At 39.1% G+C, this 22959-nt stretch overlaps 1 protein-coding gene across 1 annotated transcript in view; it reads left to right on the plus strand.

The window, feature by feature from the left end:
• The window catches only part of btaf1 (BTAF1 RNA polymerase II, B-TFIID transcription factor-associated), a 44038-nt gene that overhangs the window by 10413 nt on the left and 10666 nt on the right, over positions 1 to 22959 (plus strand). The window contains exons 6-27 of the mRNA XM_041789243.1: positions 6429 to 6562; positions 6765 to 6894; positions 6994 to 7062; positions 7184 to 7273; positions 7364 to 7459; positions 9243 to 9419; positions 9624 to 9764; positions 9853 to 9977; positions 11769 to 11889; positions 12056 to 12160; positions 12279 to 12428; positions 14519 to 14661; positions 14822 to 14996; positions 15107 to 15310; positions 15509 to 15929; positions 16780 to 16964; positions 17054 to 17210; positions 18989 to 19098; positions 19957 to 20158; positions 20481 to 20629; positions 21228 to 21380; positions 22510 to 22631. Of these exons, the coding sequence (XP_041645177.1) occupies positions 6429 to 6562; positions 6765 to 6894; positions 6994 to 7062; positions 7184 to 7273; positions 7364 to 7459; positions 9243 to 9419; positions 9624 to 9764; positions 9853 to 9977; positions 11769 to 11889; positions 12056 to 12160; positions 12279 to 12428; positions 14519 to 14661; positions 14822 to 14996; positions 15107 to 15310; positions 15509 to 15929; positions 16780 to 16964; positions 17054 to 17210; positions 18989 to 19098; positions 19957 to 20158; positions 20481 to 20629; positions 21228 to 21380; positions 22510 to 22631 (3359 nt within the window). The remainder of the gene's footprint in view (positions 1 to 6428; positions 6563 to 6764; positions 6895 to 6993; positions 7063 to 7183; positions 7274 to 7363; positions 7460 to 9242; positions 9420 to 9623; positions 9765 to 9852; positions 9978 to 11768; positions 11890 to 12055; positions 12161 to 12278; positions 12429 to 14518; positions 14662 to 14821; positions 14997 to 15106; positions 15311 to 15508; positions 15930 to 16779; positions 16965 to 17053; positions 17211 to 18988; positions 19099 to 19956; positions 20159 to 20480; positions 20630 to 21227; positions 21381 to 22509; positions 22632 to 22959) is intronic.

The following is a 22959-nucleotide window of genomic DNA, read 5'->3' on the forward strand; positions in this document are numbered from 1 at the left end:
GAAACAATTACCCTAGAGTTCAGTAGGAAAGGATATTGGCACCAAGCAATGGCAGGAAAAGACTGTGAAATTCATAAGTTGAATTTTTAACATTAAATGTCACTCCTCAAGTAGTGCTTTTATGTATAAATGGACACATCTCTTGTGCATTGATGGTGATTATATACAGTTCCTTTGTTTTTTAAGAACGAAAGAAGAAAAAGTGATCAGAAAATATACTGGGGTGGTCATGAATGTACCGGAGTGGCTTACTTGAGTAAGTCTGATCGTTGATATTCATCCATTTTCTCCCACTTATCTGGGGTCGGGTCCTGGTAACAGCAACATTTTCCTGGCCCCAAAGCCAAACAGGAAATGTAACCTATCCTAGAGATTAGAAGACCTTGAAAAAGGAGGTGTCTAGGAGGCATCCTGGTCAGATGTTCAAAAACAAGTAATGCAGAAAAAACTATCCATTAACATCAGAATGCTAACTTTGTTAGCTCAGGAAGATTTCAGAAAGATCGTCTGTATGGCGGTTAGGATTGGGTGGTATCCATTTTTTTATACAGTTAAACCTTCCCCACATTTTACTGGGGTACACAGCATAATCTTCAGGTGTTTAAAACCCACATTATGCAAGCATGTTAAGTCACAATTCTACTTAGCTTTGAAATTCTCATTCATAACTTTTATCATTTGGTATCTAAGAATGTGAGGTAATGTTCTGTGTGCTTTGAAAAAGATAAAGATCTGCCTTGATTATCATTCAGTTCCATGTTTCACAGCCTGGTGAGCTCCATCCTGGTGTGAGTTCTCTTTACATGAAACTTCTAAAAAATTGCAGACTTCTTTAGGGCCTAAAATAACCAACAAGCACTGATTAACCTCATCTGCTTTTCACATAATAAGTGGTTGAGATAAGTTTAAATGTTTTTAAAAGCTGTTGATGGTTTAATTATGCTTGACTTTACTGGTTCAGCAGCACCCGCAGTTATTATTCTACAATGAATGAGTTGTACCTGCACTGAAATTCAGCAGATAGTGGAATAAAATGGATTACACGCATGCAGAGAAGCTGATTTACAATCTTCAGAGTGGTTTCATAAATTTGTCCAGAGCTGTTTATAGTTAAAGTTATTCTTAATGCTTGGAACCTCAGTCATCGGGTCAGATTACAGCCTAGTGATTAACTGCCTTTCGATGGGGGGAAATCCTTTTTTTTTTTTTTTTTTTTTACATTTCCAGAGAAACATTTAGAGGTGGGCACTGGACTATTGTAGGGAAGCGGGAAGGGAATTTCTATGGAAAATTCTTGCACACTGGATCATCAGCCACTGATGTACCACTTTATCCACAGAGGCAGAATAGGGTGGTTGCTCATAGCTGCTTGAGGCTTTTTTTTTTCTTTCCTTTTTCTCTTTGCTTCCGTGTCATTAAGGAACTTTCTTCTTAAAGCTGGATGGAGAAAGCACCTTTTGTACAGAGGCTGCAGTCCTTGCCCCACTGGTTGCATATTTTACTCCAGATCTCATTAGGTGCATCTCATTCATCAATCTCTCCTCACATTTCTGTCGTTGCCTCTCCTGTCAAAACGGAGGATAAAGCAAAAAAACTGAACTTAAAAAGCCATTTCCAGAGCTCTTAAATAAACACTGGATTTAACTTAAACCCATATCTTTATTCTCCTGACCAAGAAATCATTTCACACATGCACAGCCAACATTTTCTAGATAATTTCACTCTTTAATATATACGGGAACTTGCCTTTTACACATACAGCATGAGATCAACTGTGTCAGACTTGATTTTACTACTCAAAACCTCTGTTTGGCTTTGGTGGGATCACCCAAGGTAAACGTTCCAGACTGTAACCTACCACAGTCACTCATACTCCACTTTACACAAACATTTTACGAAGATGATATCAGGAAAAAGTCCAGGAGGTAAAGAGCTGTTTGTGTTCACACTTCCTCCCATTGTGGATATACTGGGAGTGCAGTTCATTTTTTTTAAGGGGCTGTAGTAAATGTTTGGCTGTTGCCAGGCTCTAAATGTACATCTTGTGACACATTAAGAGTTTGCTGGCCTTTTCGGCATGTTAGGCAATCTTAACAAAGAGCATTTGCTGTCATGTGTATTCATGGTACTCTGAGCTTCTGCAGGACTGTGATATTCTACTTTTCTTAGTGCTCATCACATTGTTTCACCAGTAATTTTATATTAAGAAATATAAAGCATTAAATAGTATATGAATCTTGGATGAAATTTTTTTTTTTTTTTTTTTTAAGAATAATGTTTTTTTTCCCCCCCCAAATACGAGTGAAAAAACAAGCTTAAAAAAATGCTTATACCTTTTCAGTGCCACAGCTACAATAATGGGAGTCAGTTACACCAAATATTTGATATTTTTTGTGTTTGCAAACTGCCCAAAGCGTCATTAAATGTAGACCATATGCAGTAGTGATGCACAGTATTATTGGCATGATACTGGTATTTGCAGATATTAGCTAAAAAAGTTGATTATCAGTATCAGCAGCAGATGTGAAAATTAGGGGTGCACCGATCGATCGGCCAAAATTGGTATTGGTGCCGATTTCCTTAATTTTAGGAGATAGGCGATCGGCCGATCCTTGTAAATAAGATCGGTGGATAAGATCGGTTTCATATGCCTCTACCTACTAAAATGTGAAAAATGAAACACTAAAGGAACTGATATCATTTAGTAGTTTGGACAGCAATGCTTTAAACTTTTCATTTATATTTGAGAGAACTACCTCATGTGCAGTTAAAACAACAAGTTTGTATTGTTTAATGTTATTCAATAAAATAAGGTTGAAACATTGAAGGTGTATGCTGTCAGTTACAAAAAAATCGGTATCGGCCAAAATCAGAATCGGCAGGTCTGGCTTTTTAAAGATAGGTGATCGGTGATGGGCCAGAAAATTGCAATCGGTGCACCCCTAGTGAAAATTTCTACTGATACATAGGCAGTTGGTATTTTCCTGTAATGGCTGTAAATATTGACCATATGTAAACATTTGTGGAGTTGTGGGTAGAACCAGCAGACCTGTGTCAGTTTAAGTCTTTTTCAGCCTCATTCTTTAAGATTGTATAAATGGGGAAAAAAGAGATAAATAAGTTTTGATACAGATTATCCTATCAGTGAGTATTTTTGATACAGATTAAAATATAATTCTGTTTTGCGGTATAATTTGTATACTGTTGTGACACATATCTTATTTGTATTTTGTAAAATATGTTAGAATAATGTTTGAAACTTACTACATGGAATGATATTGATATGGAATCATAATAATGAGCTGTTGTAATTCATTAAAAAGGGTTAGGATGAAATAATTGGTACTTCCGTCTGCTCCTTTTTCTTTTAAATAAGTATTTCTCAAGTTTTATTGTTTTTCTTCTCTCTCTTGTTCAACACTGTTTATTCTGTATGTGTCTTCTGAAGGTTTTTAATCATCTTACTTGTTTTTTTTTCTTTTTCTACTTGGTCGATATAAACTAAACTAAATATTGAGAGCAAAGCTACACTTTAAAGTGTGGTTCCAAGGACTGAAATTTGTTTCCTTGATCATCCTTAAACTTTAAAGTCTGTTTTAAGGACTGAAGTTTTAGGTCTGAAGTGCATTTGCGTATCAGTATCAGTATTGGTTAAAATTAATTTTAATATCAGAATAGCTGATATCAGCAATATCCAATATCGGGTATCCCTAGTATGCAGGTGTTTGCTTGTAATTTTTTACAAGTTCATTCTACTCCTCTGCAGCTGACCTACAAGATGCATTTTTTTTACCTTTGGATGTAGACATTGAAATTACAGAGATTGGGCTTTGGTTTAGCTTCGTTGAAAGAGCAGCTGCTCATATACAGAAGCTATAGTCCTCGAATAACGAGCCTCAAGTTTGAGACCACAAGGATTTGTTTCTGTTGCAAGTTTCACTGAGGTTCATGAAAAACTGAGCAAAGCAATTGATCCACCAAGTTTATAGAAGTGGCACGAGCGAGCGACGTTCGGTTAGTTACCTAGCAGCTTTTAGTGTCCTCGTGAAACAGGCTGATAATGAGACTCAAACTGAGCTGTCGTCTGTCACATATCACAGTGTTGCAAAAATCCATTTTGTACACAGGTTTAGTATGCCAGTGTTGATACTGGTTTACTGCCAACTACTACTTTGGTGCTGATCACTGATGACACTGTTGGCTCCTTTCCAACATCTCTAAATAAAGCTGTACTTTACACATGTTACGGCCGTTCCTGTGGACTGCCTTACCTTACAGCTATATACAGCCTTGCAGTTTGATTAAAGAAAATGTGATTCAGGTGGTTGGTTTCCTCTTGAGCTTGAGTTGTCAGACTAATTCTTACCATGTTCGGTCTTATACACCTTTTGTGTATTTTAACAGAAAGAAAAGCTTGTCCTGACAGAATTCTGTTTCTTGTATTCATCCTGACTCAGTTGTTGTCCATTTGTCCTGTCAGTCTTTATATGTGACTCATTCTGCTCCCTATCTAGCCTTTTGTTAAACAAACCTATTTTTTCTGTTGCCAGTTTTGGTCTTAAATTATGCTTAATGTTTCAGGCCTGTGTGCTTTTTATTTAGTATTGTGCAGCATTAATTTTTCCACTTAAAATAAGGCAATGTATATCATTATTGTCAGCATTGTAAAGCACCAGAATAAATACCTTTTTGTGCTTCTCTCTGATTAGTTTTCAGGATTCAAAACATGTCACATTTAATCATCTCAACGTGTACATCACTAGTAGTCACAGTTGAATTTGCTTTCTGAAATATAGAATAATTTTCTGCCAGAAATGCCATCAGCAAACAAAGCCCACATTTTAAAACCATGAATATTACTCATGGATGAACAGGCAGCAGATTTTAGTAAGGCTGAAAAAACCACCCAGCTTTGGAGAAGGTTAGATTTATTTGAAGCTGAACGCACCACTCACAGATTCATACGATTTCAGGGCAGTGAGTGTGTTTATGAAATGAGTCACTGAATAATCTGCTCTACACTGAATTGTTAGAAGCCCCAAGGCAGCCCAGGGGGGCGGTTCGGCATGCCACAGCCAGTTATATGACCCAGTCTGACCTCTGACATTATGTTACATAAAGTTCACAAAGCTCTGCACTGCTCTACTTAACTACTTAATTTTGACCTCATCCTTTAGCATGCTCTTGAACTTGACTCTTGACCTGTAACATTTCAGCGAAACATTTGTTATATGAATAGTTCAATCTTTCCAGTGCTACTGGCAGATTTAGCTTGTGTAATTCCAGCTCAGTCAATTCAATTTTAAATTCATCATTGTCCTAGCTATATGTATTTGTATGTACCCAGGCTGTTAGTTAGCTATGATTTTCTCAAAGCATAGATGTATGCTAGGTTTAACCATCACACATTGCACAAAATCAATTAGGGATGCAACTAACTGTTATTTTTTTGTGCAGACTAGTGACCAACTATTAAAGCGGATTGTCAACTATTCAGATGACTTTTTCCCCACGTTTACTTAATAGCTGTTGAGTAATATGCAATGAAGAATCTGAATTCAAGCAATATTTTTGCATTGGCTTTACAGATAACCAGTGACAAATGTATGTTGACTGATTTTCTTTAACACTAACTCTGTCAACATGAGAAACTGTATAGAGCAACACAGTAGCAGCAGGAAACAAGAATGATGCGGTACACTCCCTTTGCCAGTACCACTCAGGCCTTGAGCTGGTAGTTGTGTGGCATCAAGACAGATAGTGTTGTGGGCAGGACATTAGGTGAGAAAAGCCAGGGGGACGCACCTTTCAGTGGAGCAGCAAACCTTTCAGTTTATTAATTGTGTAGGTGAGCTGTAAAATAAAATGCAGATACCGATATCTGCTAAATGCCAAATATTGGCATCAATAATCGGCCAGGCTCTACAAATCATGAGTTTATACGTTTTGGGACACTGCTGTGTGTCTGTACCTCACAATATTCACCACAACTTAAAAGCTCAGCTACTGTGTCAGAACTTCCTGGTAAAACTTTCTATTTCAAAAAACAGATAATCCTAAAAGAGCTTAACATATGCAAAGAAACTACATTAGGTTGACTTGATGACCACAATCGTAAAGCACCAAACTGGAAAACCATTTTAAAAGTTTTTTCTCTCTGGAAGAGACCCTGAAAAAGACTGACTTAAATACCAGGGACTTTTAATACAGATTTTACAGTACAGCTATGAGCATCAGGGACACAGATCAAGTTTATATTTATTTAATATTTTGATGTTATGCAGTGTTCAAAATCTGTTTATCAACCAAGTTCTAATGATGCAGTATAGCCTACCTTAACTTGGATAAGGAAAATTGTCACGTTTCATCTGATTACATAAGTAGTGTAGCTGAAATAATAAATGACAATCTATCCACCTTTTTTCCAGCCTATTCAAGCTGCTGAGTTGATCGACTCTGAGTTCAGACAAGGCATGAGCAGTCGACAGAAGAACAAGGCGAAGAGGATGGCCAAGCTGGTAGCAAAACAAAGATCCAGAGATGTGGACTCAAATGAAAAGAGGTCAGTTTGTACAGTCTTTGTGCCCAGAACATGACTCGTGTGACTTTGATAGTCTTTAGACATAGAAGAACCGGCATCAGCATACTTTCTGTTTCTTAGACTCTGGCCCATTCATTCAACAGATCTGGACCTTTTTCAGTTGTACGTAAATTCTGTTGATTTAAATTAAAACTTTTGTCTTTGTTTTCCCTCTACTTTCAAGCAATGACAGTTTTGAGGGGGAGCCAGAAGAGAAAAGAAGAAAAACCACAAATGTAGTTATTGACCAACCAGCAACAGAGAATAAAGTCTTAATAGATAACATCCCAGATAACTCCAGTCTTTCAGAGGAGGTAAGTCATCAAAAATGTTCAATAACTCATTTGTGGCAAGCCCTGTACAGTTCAGTCTCTATCTTTATGGTGTAAATAATGTGTTGTTGTTATTCTCAGACAAATGAGTGGCCTCTTGAGAGCTTCTGTGAAGAGCTCTGCAATGACCTCTTCAACCCTTCATGGGAGGTAAGAACATAGCTAAGACCATATGAACTTTAGCTAATAATGCAGAATTAACTCTGTAGGAGCTAAACACTTGGAGAAAATATATTTGAATATCCAATAAAGGGTTGTACTTTGTTTACAGGTTCGTCATGGTGCAGGTACAGGTCTTAGAGAAATTCTGAAGTCTCATGGTGCAGGGGGCGGGAAACTGGTTGGAAGCACTTCAGAACAGGTACTTCTCATAAGGCTTTATTTGCTTGATTTTTTTTCCAGTTTCGGTAAGGCACAGACACAACATAAATGGTTCCATGTCTTGGTTTAGATGCTTCGGCAGCATCAGGAGTGGATAGAGGATCTTGTCATACGGCTGCTTTGTGTCTTCGCTTTGGACCGCTTTGGAGATTTTGTGTCTGATGAGGTGAGTTTTAAAATGAGACTAGCAGTGTAGAAATGGGACTTGTAACTGTCTTCAGATGTCTAAAATATTTTGAATCTTAAGTTTGCAGTGATATTTTTTCTAAATAGATATGATTTCTGCCATTTAGGGATGTTCCGATACCATTTTTTCCTTCCCAATACGATTCCGATACCAAGGTGTTGGGCATCAGCCAATACCGAGTAACGATCAGATAACAGTGTGAACTTTTTGGACTGATTGTGCAGAGTAGCAAATCATTAGACCTGTATTTGACTCAGAACATGACTCAACAAATAGAATCATAATGTACAGCATCTCTGTGACTCTAAAGTTGTTTTTTTCTGCTGATTGAGTTTTACCCCTAAATATTAAAATGACAATAATACAGGGGGCTACATCACAGGTGCTATCTATCTCCCTCTCAATTCAAAACCATCAATAGCATTTAACAGTAGCAGCTTAAGGTCTGTTGGGTTCAACATGACACTAAAACCTAGAGGTGACTGCCAACTTAATTTCTTTGGGAGACTTAAAATTGATGAAACAGCAAAACCATGCATGGACATATCTCAAAGGCCGGTAGTCACCATCTGATATGAGCGTCATGTTTAGCTTCATCTGGCACAGGTTTATTTGTAGTTTTGGTGCAAAGCTATCCTTGCCAAGCAGATGGATTGGCCAGAGTCTGTCTGTCATCAGGCAAATCCATCTTGCAAAGCTCCAACTTATGTCTGTGCCAGGTCTGAAAACTGACCTGACCAATCAGAGTCATTGGAGGAGAATGAGGTGGTAGCTATGGGTGGGGTTTAGTTGTACTGGAATCTCATAGTTACAGCTGCCGCAGTAGCAATTAGCTTGGATGTTTTTACATGTTTTGAACCTCACACCTCTGGTGAGATTCAAAGCAAGCTGAGCCATTATTAAAATGTGATATGAAGACACTGCCGACCATTGATAGTCAAATAGTTTTGCTAATAGGAGTATGTGAGTAGGATGTCCAACATGGGAATCAAATACCTCTCATTGTTGGCTTTGTACTGCCATATACCTTCCCAAACTGTCCTGTATTATTAAGCTAAAATTTTCCCACCGCTTGCAACAGTCTCCACTAGAACAAAACTTTACTGGACACACTATTGCCTCACAGTCCTATTGGACATCATGGCAGTTATTCATAGCGGTACCATGACCCTGCCTACACTGAGGAGGTACTATTAAAGTATAAACTGTAATGGAAAAGGAAATGCCCAGCACCAAAACTCGGTTGAGTCAAGATTTGCCCGTAACATCTAAAATATGGCCATATCATAGGGATCAGGTACAACTGTTGGGGCCCGCATTTCTGTATTTTGTGTCTGCATTTTTTAAGTGCTGAACATCAGGCTGAGGTGTAAACTTAAGGTAGAAGTTTAAATGAAGTTTAGTCATGGCGAGAACCATCTTTTCATGTAATGTAGAAAAATCATGCTTCCTACAGCATAAAAACATGACAGAAAGGAATGTTGCGCATGTTAGATTCAAGGGCATGTGAATGCATTTGATGGCATTGAATATCTATGTGGGCTTGTTTTTCCTTGTTGTGGTTCCAGTATACCTGTTAGCTATTCCACAGGTGTTTTTATAAACCACAGAAAAGAGATAAATGCCATTTTCCCCCACTTAGAGTTCACATGCTGACTCAGTGGCTTACCGTCAGTGCAGATAAACTGCCAAGTGATACCAGTTAAGAGGCTTAATGTATGCTGACTCTTCATTTTTACTGATACTGTGTCTCTTTATCCAGGTGGTGGCTCCTGTCAGAGAGACGTGTGCACAAACCCTCGGTGTGGCCCTCCGTCACATGAATGAAACTGGTGTTTCAATGACAGTAGACGTCTTGCTTAAGCTGCTTAAAGAAGACCAATGGGAGGTCCGTCATGGTGGCCTGCTGGGGATCAAGTATGCCCTCGCTGTCAGACAGGTACCACCTGTTCTATTTGTGTTTAAGATAAGCTGTCAAATAAGTAATGCAAGATCTCATATGTTCAGTCTGAGAGCCATATGGTGAGGAATAGAACAAGTGAGAGGAGAGGCGAGAGAGATGCATGAAAGCATATGTGAGGAGGTGTGATGGTAAATACTGTAAATCTGTATGGATCATCATCCATCTGTTCCTCTGTCTTAGGACCTGATCTCTGTCTTGCTGCCTCGGGTGCTCCCAGCAATCACTGTGGGTCTACAAGACCTCGATGATGATGTCAGGGCTGTGGCAGCCTCTGCCCTCATCCCTGTGGTAGAAGGTTTAGTACAGCTGCTACCTAACAAGGTCAGAGAGGGAACAGAGGTACCCTTTTAACAGAATATTTTCATCAAAATTCAGGTTATATTAAAGAGATTCTGTTGTTGTTATTCAGGTGCCCTTCATTGTAAACACACTGTGGGATGCTCTTTTGGACCTGGACGACCTCACAGCTTCCACTAACAGCATCATGACACTGCTGTCATCTCTGCTCACCTACCCACAAGTCCGACAGTGCAGGTGAGTCTTAGTCAAGGTCACACAATAAATAGATGCCACTGCTTACAATACACAGTGTGTACAAAACAGAAGGCAAAGCGAAAGATAAACAGATGAGGATGAAATCATTACCCCTTTTTAAAGTATTTTTCAAGTGCTGTTAAACAGAGCAAGGAATTTTTAACATGCCTTTTCCATACATCCTAGTTTTAATTTGGATGTTTATATTATTTTACTTTGCACACTTTATTTTACTTTTTTTTTTTTTTTACCTAAAAGCTGGCAGGGTCAAAATGCAGCCTTTACAACAAACCTTTCTGTTGAGCCATAGCACAAACCACCGTCATGCAATGATGTGCTTCATCTTCGTGATGCTCAAAACTTGTAAACTCAACTTATAACTGAGGGTTATCTTCCAATTAACACACAGTATAAATACTTCAGTATTGGTTTGAGCTGTTAGTTGACAAAGCATCACGACAAAAACAAAAGAAATCAGCTTTGACAAAAATTGGTGATGCTCACAAAGCAGGGATTAACAAAGTTATCACAGTGTTTCCAAGTGTGAAGAACTGAAGTGAGAAGTATCATTTAGAAATTGAAAGAGCCACACAGTACAGAACAAGCCTGGCTGAGGTAGGAAACTGTTTACTTGACTTCTACCTCCGTTTGCTTTCAATGCACGATTATAGAGAAAAGATGGTAACAAGAGGTTCTATCAGCCTGGTCCCCATTACATATCCCAGCACACTTTGTGCAAAAAAGTGTCTGCTTTCAATACACGATGAATGGGAACACAATGTTTATGCATCAGGTTGCATGCAGTCACTAACAGCAGCAGACACTCATACAGTCACGACAGCAAATGTCCCAGAATTCAGTTCTCATTTGTTGGTTGTGCTGGTATGTAGGATTCAGCCAACTTTCCTGGAAGAAAAAAAGGTTTTAAACATAGACCTAATGTATCAGTCCTTACAGATCCACAATAGGACAAGTGAGTGAAGCTGTAGAGAAAGTTAGTTAAGCTATAGGTCATTGGCAAAGAAGACATTACTGGTTGGCTCACTGGAAATGAACAAGCTACACTAGCAGGCAGCAAATATTACCATATGATTATAATGATATAGTTTATCACTTGTCGAACAGGATCTCAGACTTCTAGGAGGCGCTCTCAGACAACTGGTGTGGTTTGCTTTGTTGTTAAACGTGGAAGTTATTGCATGCTGAAAGTCACCACATGGATGACTGAAATGTCACGTTCAGCTTGCAACTACAACCTGTCAAACAAAGCAGCCACACCCTGGTTTTTCATGACTTGACATGAGAGTATTCCCCAAGGAAATGCAGTATGTGCTTCTTTGCTCAGGCTGTATTTTTTAAGCTAAGAGTATAATAGCTGTTTTTATGTGGTATACTACATGTGATTTTATTATCAGGATTCATGTCCTTAAACATAAGGTGTGCTTAAAGTGACTCAGCTCATCTGTTATCATTTAGCTGAAGGTCCCTCCTCCTGTATTTGGAGTTTCCGTGCTGAGTGTCAGCTCTGTGCCAAGAGGCTGGCTGAACTTCATTTGAACCTGATTTACATGAAGAAAAAACACTGAAGCAGACAATGTAAAACCACTTCTTAGTTATCAGGTTGAACACACTTTTGCATAATATCATGGCTGACTTTTTAAGTCTGGGCTTAGTTCTATGCCTTTCTAATGAGACTATCCTTAACACAGTTTTGTCTCTTTTTTAAAGGTGACCTTCCAGGGCCATTGTTGACTCTGTTTTCATATCAGCATATTTCATTGTCCTCTCCAGCATGCAGCAGTCGTTAACAGTCCTGGTTCCTCGGGTTTGGCCGTTTTTGAGACACACAATATCATCAGTGAGAAAGGCAGCATTGGAGACACTTTTCACACTGCTGTCTAAAGCTGAGCAGGTAAATTTGGCCAGGAACAGCTTCATACTGATGCACTTTATGGCATCTTTGTATGCACAGGATTAAAAAGGGTAGAAGAAGGAAATTGCCAGTAATACTACTACAATATATTTTATTGTTTCTAGCTTGAAAGTTTAAACATTTTTTTTTGTTTTTTGTTCTTCAGAGTTGTGCCATGTGGATCAACCCCATCCTGCAGGACATGCTCCGTCACATATTCCAGTCCTGCATACTGGAGAGCAACGAGGAAATCCTTGAACTTGTCCAAAAGGTTTGTTGCATTACCCACTTACACCATAGGTCGACTGACTAAAGACAACCCTGATTTATTGGAAACAGATTATTTTTGTTGGACTGACATCAGAAGAATTTCGTCTGCCTGTTTTCAGGTGTGGATGGAGCTGCTGTCTCAGGCTCCTCAGCAGTATGTGGTAGCAGCAAGCTGTCCGTGGATGGGTGCATGGCTCTGTCTCATGATGCAGGCCTCACATATTCCCATCGACCTGAACATGCTGCTGGAAGTGAAGGCTCGCTCCAAGGTAGGTCACTTTTATTCAACCCACACAAAACCTTTCATATGTGGTTTAAGTCTGTGTGGTGATTATGACCTCGAATACAAAGTGATACTTCAATTAAACCAAAATAACTGCTCTTAGGTTTAAAATGTTCATAATGTTAATCATTGAAGAATCAGGAAATTAATCTAAAGGGTTTTTTCAAATGTATAAACACACGTACATTTTATTAACCATGCAATGCAGCTGATATGACCTAGAATATCAAGATGACTAAATTAAATCTGTCCTTAAAAGTAGTAAATGGCTTTTGAAAGACCACAGAGATTTTATATTGCAAAGTTCATGCAAATAGTGGCGTCTGTAGGACACCAGTCCTTGCATGTACAAGCGCGGCCGAGGTTGTTAGGCAGTAAACAAGCAGACAGTGCGAAGGCCACCAGAGAATCTCACAAGCCTGTTTGAGTGTTTTGTTTGCTTGAGTCAGCGAAGCATTTAGTTTGGAGGAGGAAATAAAAATACAAGTGAGGATTAACATTCATCCCAACAAGCCACTGGAAATATTTCTCTGTATGAAATATTGCTGATCGTTGAAAGAGAAGTAGGAAAGAGAACAGTTTTATTTTGAGAATTGATATGATGCAGACAGAGAGTAAATCAAATATACTTTTTGTTGGCCAGCTCATGATGAATCATGAGCTGCCAAAAGTCCCATTTAACACCCCAAGTTTTTTTCTGTTAAAGCAAGTTATGGCCTTTTAAGCAGATCCTGTGATTACCTGTTCCTTGTCTTATTTTTTAAACTCCTAGAAACGTAATTTGAGTGAAATTAGCAGCTCATATTGAATTGGCATAAATGACAGCAGAACAGAGCAGACACCTATAAAAACTGGCACCCATAGTGCAGTCAAAAGTTCTGAATGAGTACAGCTTGCAAGCCAAACTAAGTACTGCTTGACAGATGAAAAATAAGCAACGCCCACACGGGTTAAAATAATGTCCAATCATTAGTGAACTTGTAGAAACAGTTTAAAAGCAATTATAAAACTGTTAAACAAGTCATGAATAATGTTTGGACACTGGTACTGCTGTTGCTTATAGGATATCTCATTTGGATTTTTAATGTTTTAAACTTAAGGCTCATGTAAGCTTAGATGTAGCATGCAAAGAAATAGCAGTACATATATTATAAAGGGGCCAGAGATCTGATCTGCTGTTGTCATGTTGTCTTCACCTAATACCATAACAGTCAAACATTTTTCACAATACTGGTTGAAATAAAGCTAAAACATGCTTTACCAAAAATGATTCCATATCTCATGTATCCCAGGATCTTTCCAGCTTTTGACAAATAGATAAATATTTTACAGTACATGTACATATAAGATCAGTGGTTCTCAACTGGTTGGACATCAGGACCTCCTTGTAAGAAACTGTGGCCCAATTTAAAAGAAAAAAAAAAAAGAGGTAACTTCTCAATTGAATTAAATATAAAGTTTTGCAGTTTGGACCTTGGAACACAACATGATTTACCAAAGAGACAGAACAAAATAAATATGTTAAGCTCATAGTTAAAGAAAGGTATGCATGCATACATTTTGTGGCATGCATGCATTTTTCCAGGCACTCATTCCCGGCTCACTGGAAAGAGCACTTTTTGGTTCCAACCCACTTCTGGAAAACCACTGTATTAGATGATACGCTTGCTGATACCCCATACATACAATACATTTTTACACATTCACTCTTGAAGACTTCAGAAAGATTTCTGCCCCTGACATTTGACAACATTGTTCGTACATTCCCCTCACAACAGTAGACATTCCCTGTTGGACAGGAGGGTGTCTGATATGACCATCACCCATGCTTACTCACCTGTGGAGAATTTTCTAGAGAAATCCTAGCCGCATTCTCACCACTTAGAAAATTTGCAAGGGAACTGGCAGGAAAAACTCCTGGTGAAAAGGGTGTCTATTGTGTTCACATGCAGCTCTCCCACCAAAAATTAAGAAGATTTTCAGGAGATTCATGTTCATGTTTAAGCGCTATATGTTTAACTTATTTTTGTGGATAATTATTTAAATGTAACTCTTCACATTGTCTTGTTGTGACAGGATAAAGCTGGGTCAAAGGCTCGTCAAGGGACCAACCAGGTGAAGGAAACGGTTCAGGAGTATATAGCAGGTGCAGAGACGGTGACAGATGACCCGGTGACACGAGACTACGTAGTGATGCGTGCTCGTCTCATGGCTGCTAGGTAAGTTCTTACTCTTGAGTTGGAAATCTAAAAGCTTTCAGTCTTGATCTTTGACTGGACCTGTGATTTTCTGTTCAGTAAATATAGAGAAGCAGAATTGCCAGACAAGCGACGAGATAACAGCTTTAACAGTTTCTGCTGCTCTCTATCTATGATGCAGATTGCTTGGAGCTCTGTGTAGGTGTATCTGTGACCCTCAGCTCAACGCTGCATCTCAGGAGATCCGACCAGCTGAGTCTTTGGGCCAGCTGTTGCTATTTCACCTCAACTCCAAGTCCGCCCTGCAGCGCATAGCTGTGTCCCTGGTGCTTTGTGAGTGGGCTGCACTGCAGAAGGTGAATAGCTCTGGAGTACAGTTTGTTCTTTATTGAATCATTTCAGATTTATCTCCTTTTGGGTGTTTTTTTTTTTTTAACATAAAATAACAAATGTGTTTCTTTGTCAGGATTGTCAGCTGGTGTCATCCATGGTGCAGCCTCGTCTTCTGGCCGTTCTGTCAGAGCAGTTGTACTACGATGAAATCGCCATCCCCTTCACACGGATGCAGAATGAATGCAAGCAGCTCATTGCCCTGCTGGCTGACTCTAATATAGACATCCAGCACCGCATTAATTGTAGTGTTTTCACTATAGATCAAGCTAATGAGCTGGTAGGTTCACAACCTCACACATACTAGTCCATGTTAAAACTCTTAGGCCGGCCACACACTACAGGATTTTAAGCCCAATTTTCGGCACACTGTCCTTAAGTTTAACTTGAACAGAGGTCTAACATAGGAATTTGTAGTCTTTCTTTCCATCTTTGTCCTAAACTGACAGCTTTTTTGCCTTTTTCATTTGTTTCTTAGGTAACCACCATCTTCACAGATTCGACGGGAACCCTGAACGACAAATCCAAACAGTGGCAGGCCCTGGACAGTAAACGCCAGCAGGCTCAGGCCACAGTTCTGGAGACGAGCACAGAATGGCAGCAGCTACACCTGCGTGTCCACATGTTCACAGCCTGTGCAGTCATTAACCTTCAGGTTCTTCCCGACAAACTCAACCCGCTGGTCAGGCCTCTGATGGAGTCCATCAAGCGGGAGGAGAACACCCTGATTCAGGGATATGCTGCTTCTTTTATAGCCAAGCTGCTGCAGCAGTGCGCTGGACGCTCGCCATGCCCCAACCCTAAGATCATCAAAAACCTCTGTGCCTCGGCCTGCGTCGACTCTGCAGCCACACCCTCATCTGCCTGCCCCGTCCCCCCAACACAGGAAAATTCCAAAGGTAAGAACTGTTGAAAACTGCCCAATTTCCTCATTTTCACTAAAATTGGCCTCTACTAACATGCATACTTAACTTCCAAATCTGATTCAGCTGAAAGAATTCTTAAGTTGAGTATTGCCCTAGAGAAATGGTTTAAAAAAGTCTGTTCATACCTTTTATAAATTCTCATTTCTGCAATTCCTTCTGTTGTCACAAAAGCAATAAAGCAACCCTACCTTTATTGCCACCAGTCTGTCATTGGCTCATCCTGAAACCACCCAAAAATAGTATCTAGTTATTGAGAAGTGAAAAGTAATATTTCCACCTGGTCTGCTTTTCTGCACCAAACTCTAAAACAATATCTTCAGCACTTTACATGTATTTACCACAAAATGTGTTTCTTGTTTTGAATATGTGATTGATAAATACACTACAGCAACCTTTCATGGCTTTAATAGATCTACTTTTTTAAAGGTAGTGTTGTAATGTGTGACAGAACTATTAAAGATGATCCACATTATGACACAATTGACAGATAATGGCCAAAAAAATTTAATCATCAGTATCAGCTCAAATTAAAATTTACACTGATCACTTCTCACTGAAATAAGAAGTGATCAATAACATACAGCTCAATTTTCTAACACCATGCAGGGCTACGTGTGTGTCAAAAACACACTACATTAATCTGATGTAGTTTTGTTTTGATTTTCATATTTTTGTACTATTTATTATTAGAAATATTATTAGAAAAGATAGCATAGTCTCAGCCTTTCCAATATCAGGCTGCCCTAATTTTAACACAGGAAACTGTTTGACAGGTCAGGCCCTTTTAGTTTTTATTTTATGTCCTAATTCTTCGTGTCATTAGGCTGCGGTTTGGAGAAAGATGGCATGCATCATATGGTCAACAAAACCAGAGGAATCATCACCCTGTACCGTCACCAAAAGGCTGCTTTCGCCATCACCAGTAAGAGAGGGCCAGCCCCTAAAGCCCCAAAGACCCCCACCACAGAGCTTCCCCCTGGCAGCACCATCAGCACAGACAATGACGAGGTAAAGAAAGCTACTAAAGTACATTTTGCTCATATTAGTCTCATGCCAGATCTTGAGTTGATCCTTTTGTATTATTTGTTCCATTTTAGAGCAAGAGGCCGTTTCTTATTCAGAGACGAGGGGCAGAATACTCCCTGACAACTGTAGCTCGACATTTTGGTGGAGACCTCACCAAGTCTCTGCCATACCTGTGGGAGAACACAGTGGGACCCCTGAGAACTGTGGTGACTGAAGGTTATACTATAGGTATGTTGATTTTTTAATCCAACACCATCTCAAATGTTTTGGGAAGGTCTCTATGTACAGATTCCTCTTAAGATTTGGCTGCTTCAGGCCCATGCAGTTTTTATTTTTATTTTTAATGGATCAGAGTGTCGCAAAAATGTAAGCAAGCACTTAAGTTACTAGCTAGTGCTTGCATCATCAGCAAGGTGCTGTAATTTATGATAACACATTTATTGGATGCCAATTTTGAGCAGGTAAACATTCTCAAAAAAATGTACTGACTAACAATAAAAAGAAGCTAAGGATTGCTATTGAATCTACGGAGATGGCACACTTTAGGTTGGGAATTACTCTTTGAAGTCCTGTGCTTAGGTTTTTTTGCAGTCATCTTGGTTTTGTAAGCAAGCTGAACTTATTAGTAATCGAGATATTCTTTAAAATGCTTAACAGAGATTTGTTAATAACAATCACCTCCCCAGCCTTAAGCATTAAGTACTTAGTTGTTAAATTGTTACTCTAATGGGATCATACTTACAACAAAAAAAAAAAAATGCTTTGTTGTTGAAGATTTGTACAGAGCCCCTTAAGGGACATAGGAGAAAAAAAATTTAAGGGAGAAAAAAAAAATGTTAAGGGACATGGGAAAAAAAGGGAGATATGTTTTTTTTTTAAACAGTTTGCGAAATCTCGCAAAAGTAGATTGAAATCATACCATAATATGTACGGTGATTGAGGGTTTTTGTAAATGTGATGATCCTCTGCTGGGTTATTATGGCAGAAAGGCCGAATCTGTGAATATCTTTATAACTTTACTGAAGTTCGAAATTGGCCTAAAATTTAAAGAAATTCAATCCATGCTTAGTCTCAGGCATGTTTTTCGTCTCAAAGAAAGGCATACGAAGGCATTTTGGGTGAAAGGGGACTCTCATCGTAACACTCGGATCTGGTGGACCTGGTCGAATTCATCAGCAACCAGTTGTAATCCTCCGGACAGCTGCACAGGTATAGATGAGCGTGTGCCAAATGTTGTGTAGGCATTAAGCCATTTGACCTTTCTTAAAAAGCCAACAATGCCCCCATTGATATATATTCCATATGGCTTCAGTTTATTGTATGAATCCAAGTGCCAGACAAAGTGAGCACGTAGTATTATTACACGTAGTATTAGCTATCTGCATTTAGCACATACCCATCTGTACTGTGCAGCTGTCCAGAGGATTGCAACTGGTTACTGATGAATTCGACCAGGTATGCCAGATCCTAGTAAGTTTTACGATGAAAGAGTCCCCTTTCACCCAAAATGCCTTCAAATGCCTTTCTCTGAGACGAAAAGCTTGCCTGTGACTAACAAGGATTGAATTTCTTTAAATTTTAGGCCAATTTTGAAGTAAAACTCAATGAATCTCCCCCACAGATGCTAGCCCTTCGTTGTTTTGGTTGGTTTGACCCGGAAGTAGTTACTGTTACGTAATTTAAATCTACTTTTGCAAGATCTCGCAAACTGTTGAAAAAAAAAAATCGCGCTTTCTCCCTTAATTTTATTTTCTCCTATGTCCCTTAAACTGTTTACTGAGCACTGGAGTCAGATTCAGCGTTATGTATGTGATCAATGCCATTTTACAGCCAGTGGTGTCCCTGCAGCTTGAAATTTATGAATAGTTCAAAGTCTGTCTCTTTCTGCTTTCTGTTTTCAGGCCTGATTGCTAATTCAACCTCTTCTAAGCAATGTAGACTTTGGTATTATCCAGTAAACCCCTTTCTGGAACTCAAACCAATACTTTGTCTCTGGTGTGTTGTAGATCGGCAGATTCAGCTGGAGAGGGGAGACGCTGCAGCTCAGGAACTGGTCAACTCTCTGCAAGTGCTGGAAGTGATGGCTGGAGCCATGGCTGCTGAACTCAAACCTGTGGTGAGACTGTTGCTTCAAGTCTGATCATCATCATTTACAGTGTCTTTACACTGATTCAGATTCAACTTTAGAAACACTACTGGTAGAGATAATCTGGAGTTTTCAGACAGTCATTCTTATCAGTAGTGGGATTCCATACACCAGTTTTTATGCCTATGTTCATTTTGTGTGTAAAAATGCCTGTCTGAAAAAACTGCCAATTCAAAAAAACCAAAGTCATAAAATATTACAAAAAAGTTTCGGTACTTGGTGGAGTTGGAACAGTGGACATTAAAAAGGGAGTGTAACTTTTCGCATTGGAAACAACTTTTATTAATTAGTACTACTTGTAGCATTACAGTAGCATAGTGAAACTTGCATAAATTTGTATTTTCTTTGCTAAATTTCTAAAAAAACAAAAATAGTGGTTATGTGAATTTTGGGTCAGCGCCCTGTTTCTTATATTTTGAGACATTTGGCAGAAATAAGTTAACTGGAAACTGACTTTAACACAGATTTACATCTGCAAGGTTTCCCATTTAAACAGTCATTATGTCATCTACCTTTCATTTATGCCAAATCATCTTTTTTTTTTTTTTGCTAAAATCAACACTCTATGAGATAATTATGTAAGAGAGTGAAGTAAATTGGCAGACTGTCCAGCTAACATGTAGAACTACTTTACATGACATTAGAACATTTTTAAAGGTTTAGTTCTTAATTTTTTTTTTTAATTTAGTCCTAAAAAAAGTACATCTCCAAGACTAATGAACACAATTTTTGACCTCAGAGAAAAGAAATCATCACGTCTTTAGAATGTTATAATTTCGTCACTAACCTCTTAGAAAATTAATTGTATTATACTGTTTTTTTCTCTAGTTGCTGGAGCATCTGCCCCACCTGTTCACCTGCCTACAGCACCCATATACAGCAGTGCGTCACATGACTGCTCGCTGTGTGGGTGTGCTCAGTAAGATCGCAATGCTGGAGACCATGAACAGTTTCCTGGAGTGTGTTCTTCCCTGGTTAGCAGCAATTGGTGACTGCACCAAACAGGAGGGAGCCATCGAGGCTCTAGCCTGTATCCTTGCTCAGCCAATTGACTTTAGTTATGATTTCACCATAAATATTTGTTATTTTTAACCAACAAAAGAGTTTGGCCATCAAAATAGCTGTTAATTTAGATGTACTACTCACACCAAAACAGCACGTCAAAAAAAAGTTTAACATTCAGTCCACTCTTATGTCCTATGTCACCATTCATACAATTGTCCACAATAGCTTTGGAAACTTGATGAAAACACATGCCAAAAAACGTCCTGCCATTCATCCTAATTAGCATAGGCCTTGTAGTTGCTGTTGTCTTATTTCTGCAGTTTTGTCCTTGACTAACTCCTCTCCAGGTGTTATGGAGCAGCTGGATGTGGACATTGTGCCCTACATTGTTCTGCTAGTTGTGCCAGTCCTGGGCCGAATGAGTGACCCCAGTGACAGCATCCGTTTCATGGCCACACAGTGCTTTGCTACACTCATCCGCCTGCTGCCTCTGGAGGTAGGAGCACACAAACAGAGCGGGACAATGCAGTTTTTTTATGCAACATAGAGCAAAGATGGAAGCTTCAGAATAACTGAGACAATTCTGAGTTTACTACCTGAAGAGGCAACGCAAATGGATCTCACAGATCCATGAATAAAATCTATTGTGGAGGAGGCTAAGAGGGGATATAAACTGTTGATAAAAATAAGGTGTATTTCAAGAAATCCCAGGTCTCAAATGTTGAAGGTTTTTAGAATTTAAAGTGTGTTTAAAGGGCTAAAGCTTCAGATCTGAGCCTCATTTATATATCAGTATCACATTAAATGAATTTGTAATATCTGCATATCAGATATCTGCAAAACTCCAATATCGTGCATCCCGTCATAGGAGTTTAACCTCTACTTCCAGACTCTAAAATGACAGTGCTGAGACATGCAGCTGTTTAACTGTTGTGCTCTGCATGTATTCTACTTTGCACAGGACTGTCGCTAGCTAACAAAACGGCAATCTTTTTATTCTTTGCCAGTTACTTTCTTGCTTTAATGTTTGCAAAACATTTCTATCTTATACTTCAAGTGTTTTGCTTCTAAATGTTTTTCTCTCTTTCCAACAGGCAGGTATACCTGACCCTCCAGCCATGTCTGCTGACCTGATCCGCCAGAAAGCCAGAGAACGTCACTTCCTTGAACAACTACTAGATGGGAGAAAACTGGAGAACTACAAAATCCCTGTTCCCATCAAGGCTGAACTCAGGAAGTACCAACAGGTAATTTTCAGGGTCCTGTTTTGCCTTTAAACTTCATTAAGCTAGGCACTGGCACCCCGTGTACAGAGACTTTCCCCAAAGCAGGTCTTGTCCACTGTTTTGTCTTAAAACAGGCATAAAAAAAGCCTGAAAATGAATTTTAAAGGAAAGGAAGAAAAACTCCCTTATGCTCATTCATGCTATATATTTATTACTTAAATATATAGAGAGTTTTCTATACTTTGGATTCATTTTGTCCTATGACTTCATCGTCTCTGGAAGCTTAAGAAGATATGAAACAAATGTTTGGATACCACTAGGAATCATGGGGCAGTGAAGCCATTGGTTAAAGACAGATCAGCAAAACACATCAAAGACAAGTACTTTGGAAAATGGTGAACTTTTTTGAGTAGATATAGTGCAAGTTTTCTTGGAACAGTCAGGAAGCAGTCAAACAGGAATTAAATATCAGTTGGACAGTGGCTTAAGGAGAGAAAGTCAGTGTAAGGTCATGCCCTCTAAGATTATTTTTGCCTTTATTGTGATAAGACAGCCGAAGAGAGACAGGAAATATGGGGAGGGAGTGGAAGGGCATGTACCAAACATGCCAGGATCAGGATTTGATCACCCTGCAGCCAGTGTGATGAGGACTGTAGCCTCGGTGCTAAACTGGTGCCCATGGATGACTTTGTTTTTTACCAGCGACCCCAGCATAATGGGCATACAGTGTAAGAGGACAGAGACTGTTCTAGTATTTAAAAGTTACAGCTTTATTTTTAGGGGAGCATAAATTTGCCCTTAAGCTGCAAAAGATGTTCAGCCTGAATATTTCACATTTAAACAACATGTCAAGGTTTTATGGCCAACATGGCTCTTCAACCTTGAGTCTAGCCACCTTGAGTTTCCTTTAAATTCTGCTGGGACGATTTAATACTCAGAGCAATGAAACTGATGAGTTGAGAGTGTGTCTGCTGTAACCTCCATCCCTGTGTCTAATGTAGCAGTGCAGAACTTTAGTAAAATGCTGTCCTGTGTCACCACAATCATCAAAAATTCAACTTTATCGGACAGTAGAAAGCTGATTTTATCTGTCAATGAGCAAGCTTTAGTGTTGCTATCTGCAGTGGTCTAAGTTTGTGCTTTCCTGCAGGATGGAGTTAACTGGCTGTCCTTCCTGAACAAATACAAGCTGCATGGGATCCTGTGTGATGACATGGGCCTCGGCAAGACACTGCAGTCCATCTGCATCCTGGCAGGAGATCACTACCTCAGGTGTGCAGTCCAAATAACACTCTGAGTGGTGTTGTTTTGTCATTGAGTTCTCCACTAAGGTCACTTCAGACTCAAAATATGTGGAAAACTGTAAATGTTTAATGTCTACAGGTTACACATTAAAGCGAAACAGAGCTGTTACACCATTCTGAGCAGAAATGTGATTTTATGGGTTTTACTTCAGTTATTTTTGCAAACAAAAACAATTGAAACTCTAATCTAGACAATGATAAGTATTGGATCGGGACTCTGTATTGGTAGATATTCAACACTGAAAAATCAGATCGGCATCGGAGGCCAAAATTGCTTATTGGGACAGCCGTAGTAT

This window comes from Cheilinus undulatus, linkage group 6 (genome assembly GCF_018320785.1).
Source record: "Cheilinus undulatus linkage group 6, ASM1832078v1, whole genome shotgun sequence".
NCBI classification, from domain to species: Eukaryota; Metazoa; Chordata; class Actinopteri; order Labriformes; family Labridae; genus Cheilinus; species Cheilinus undulatus.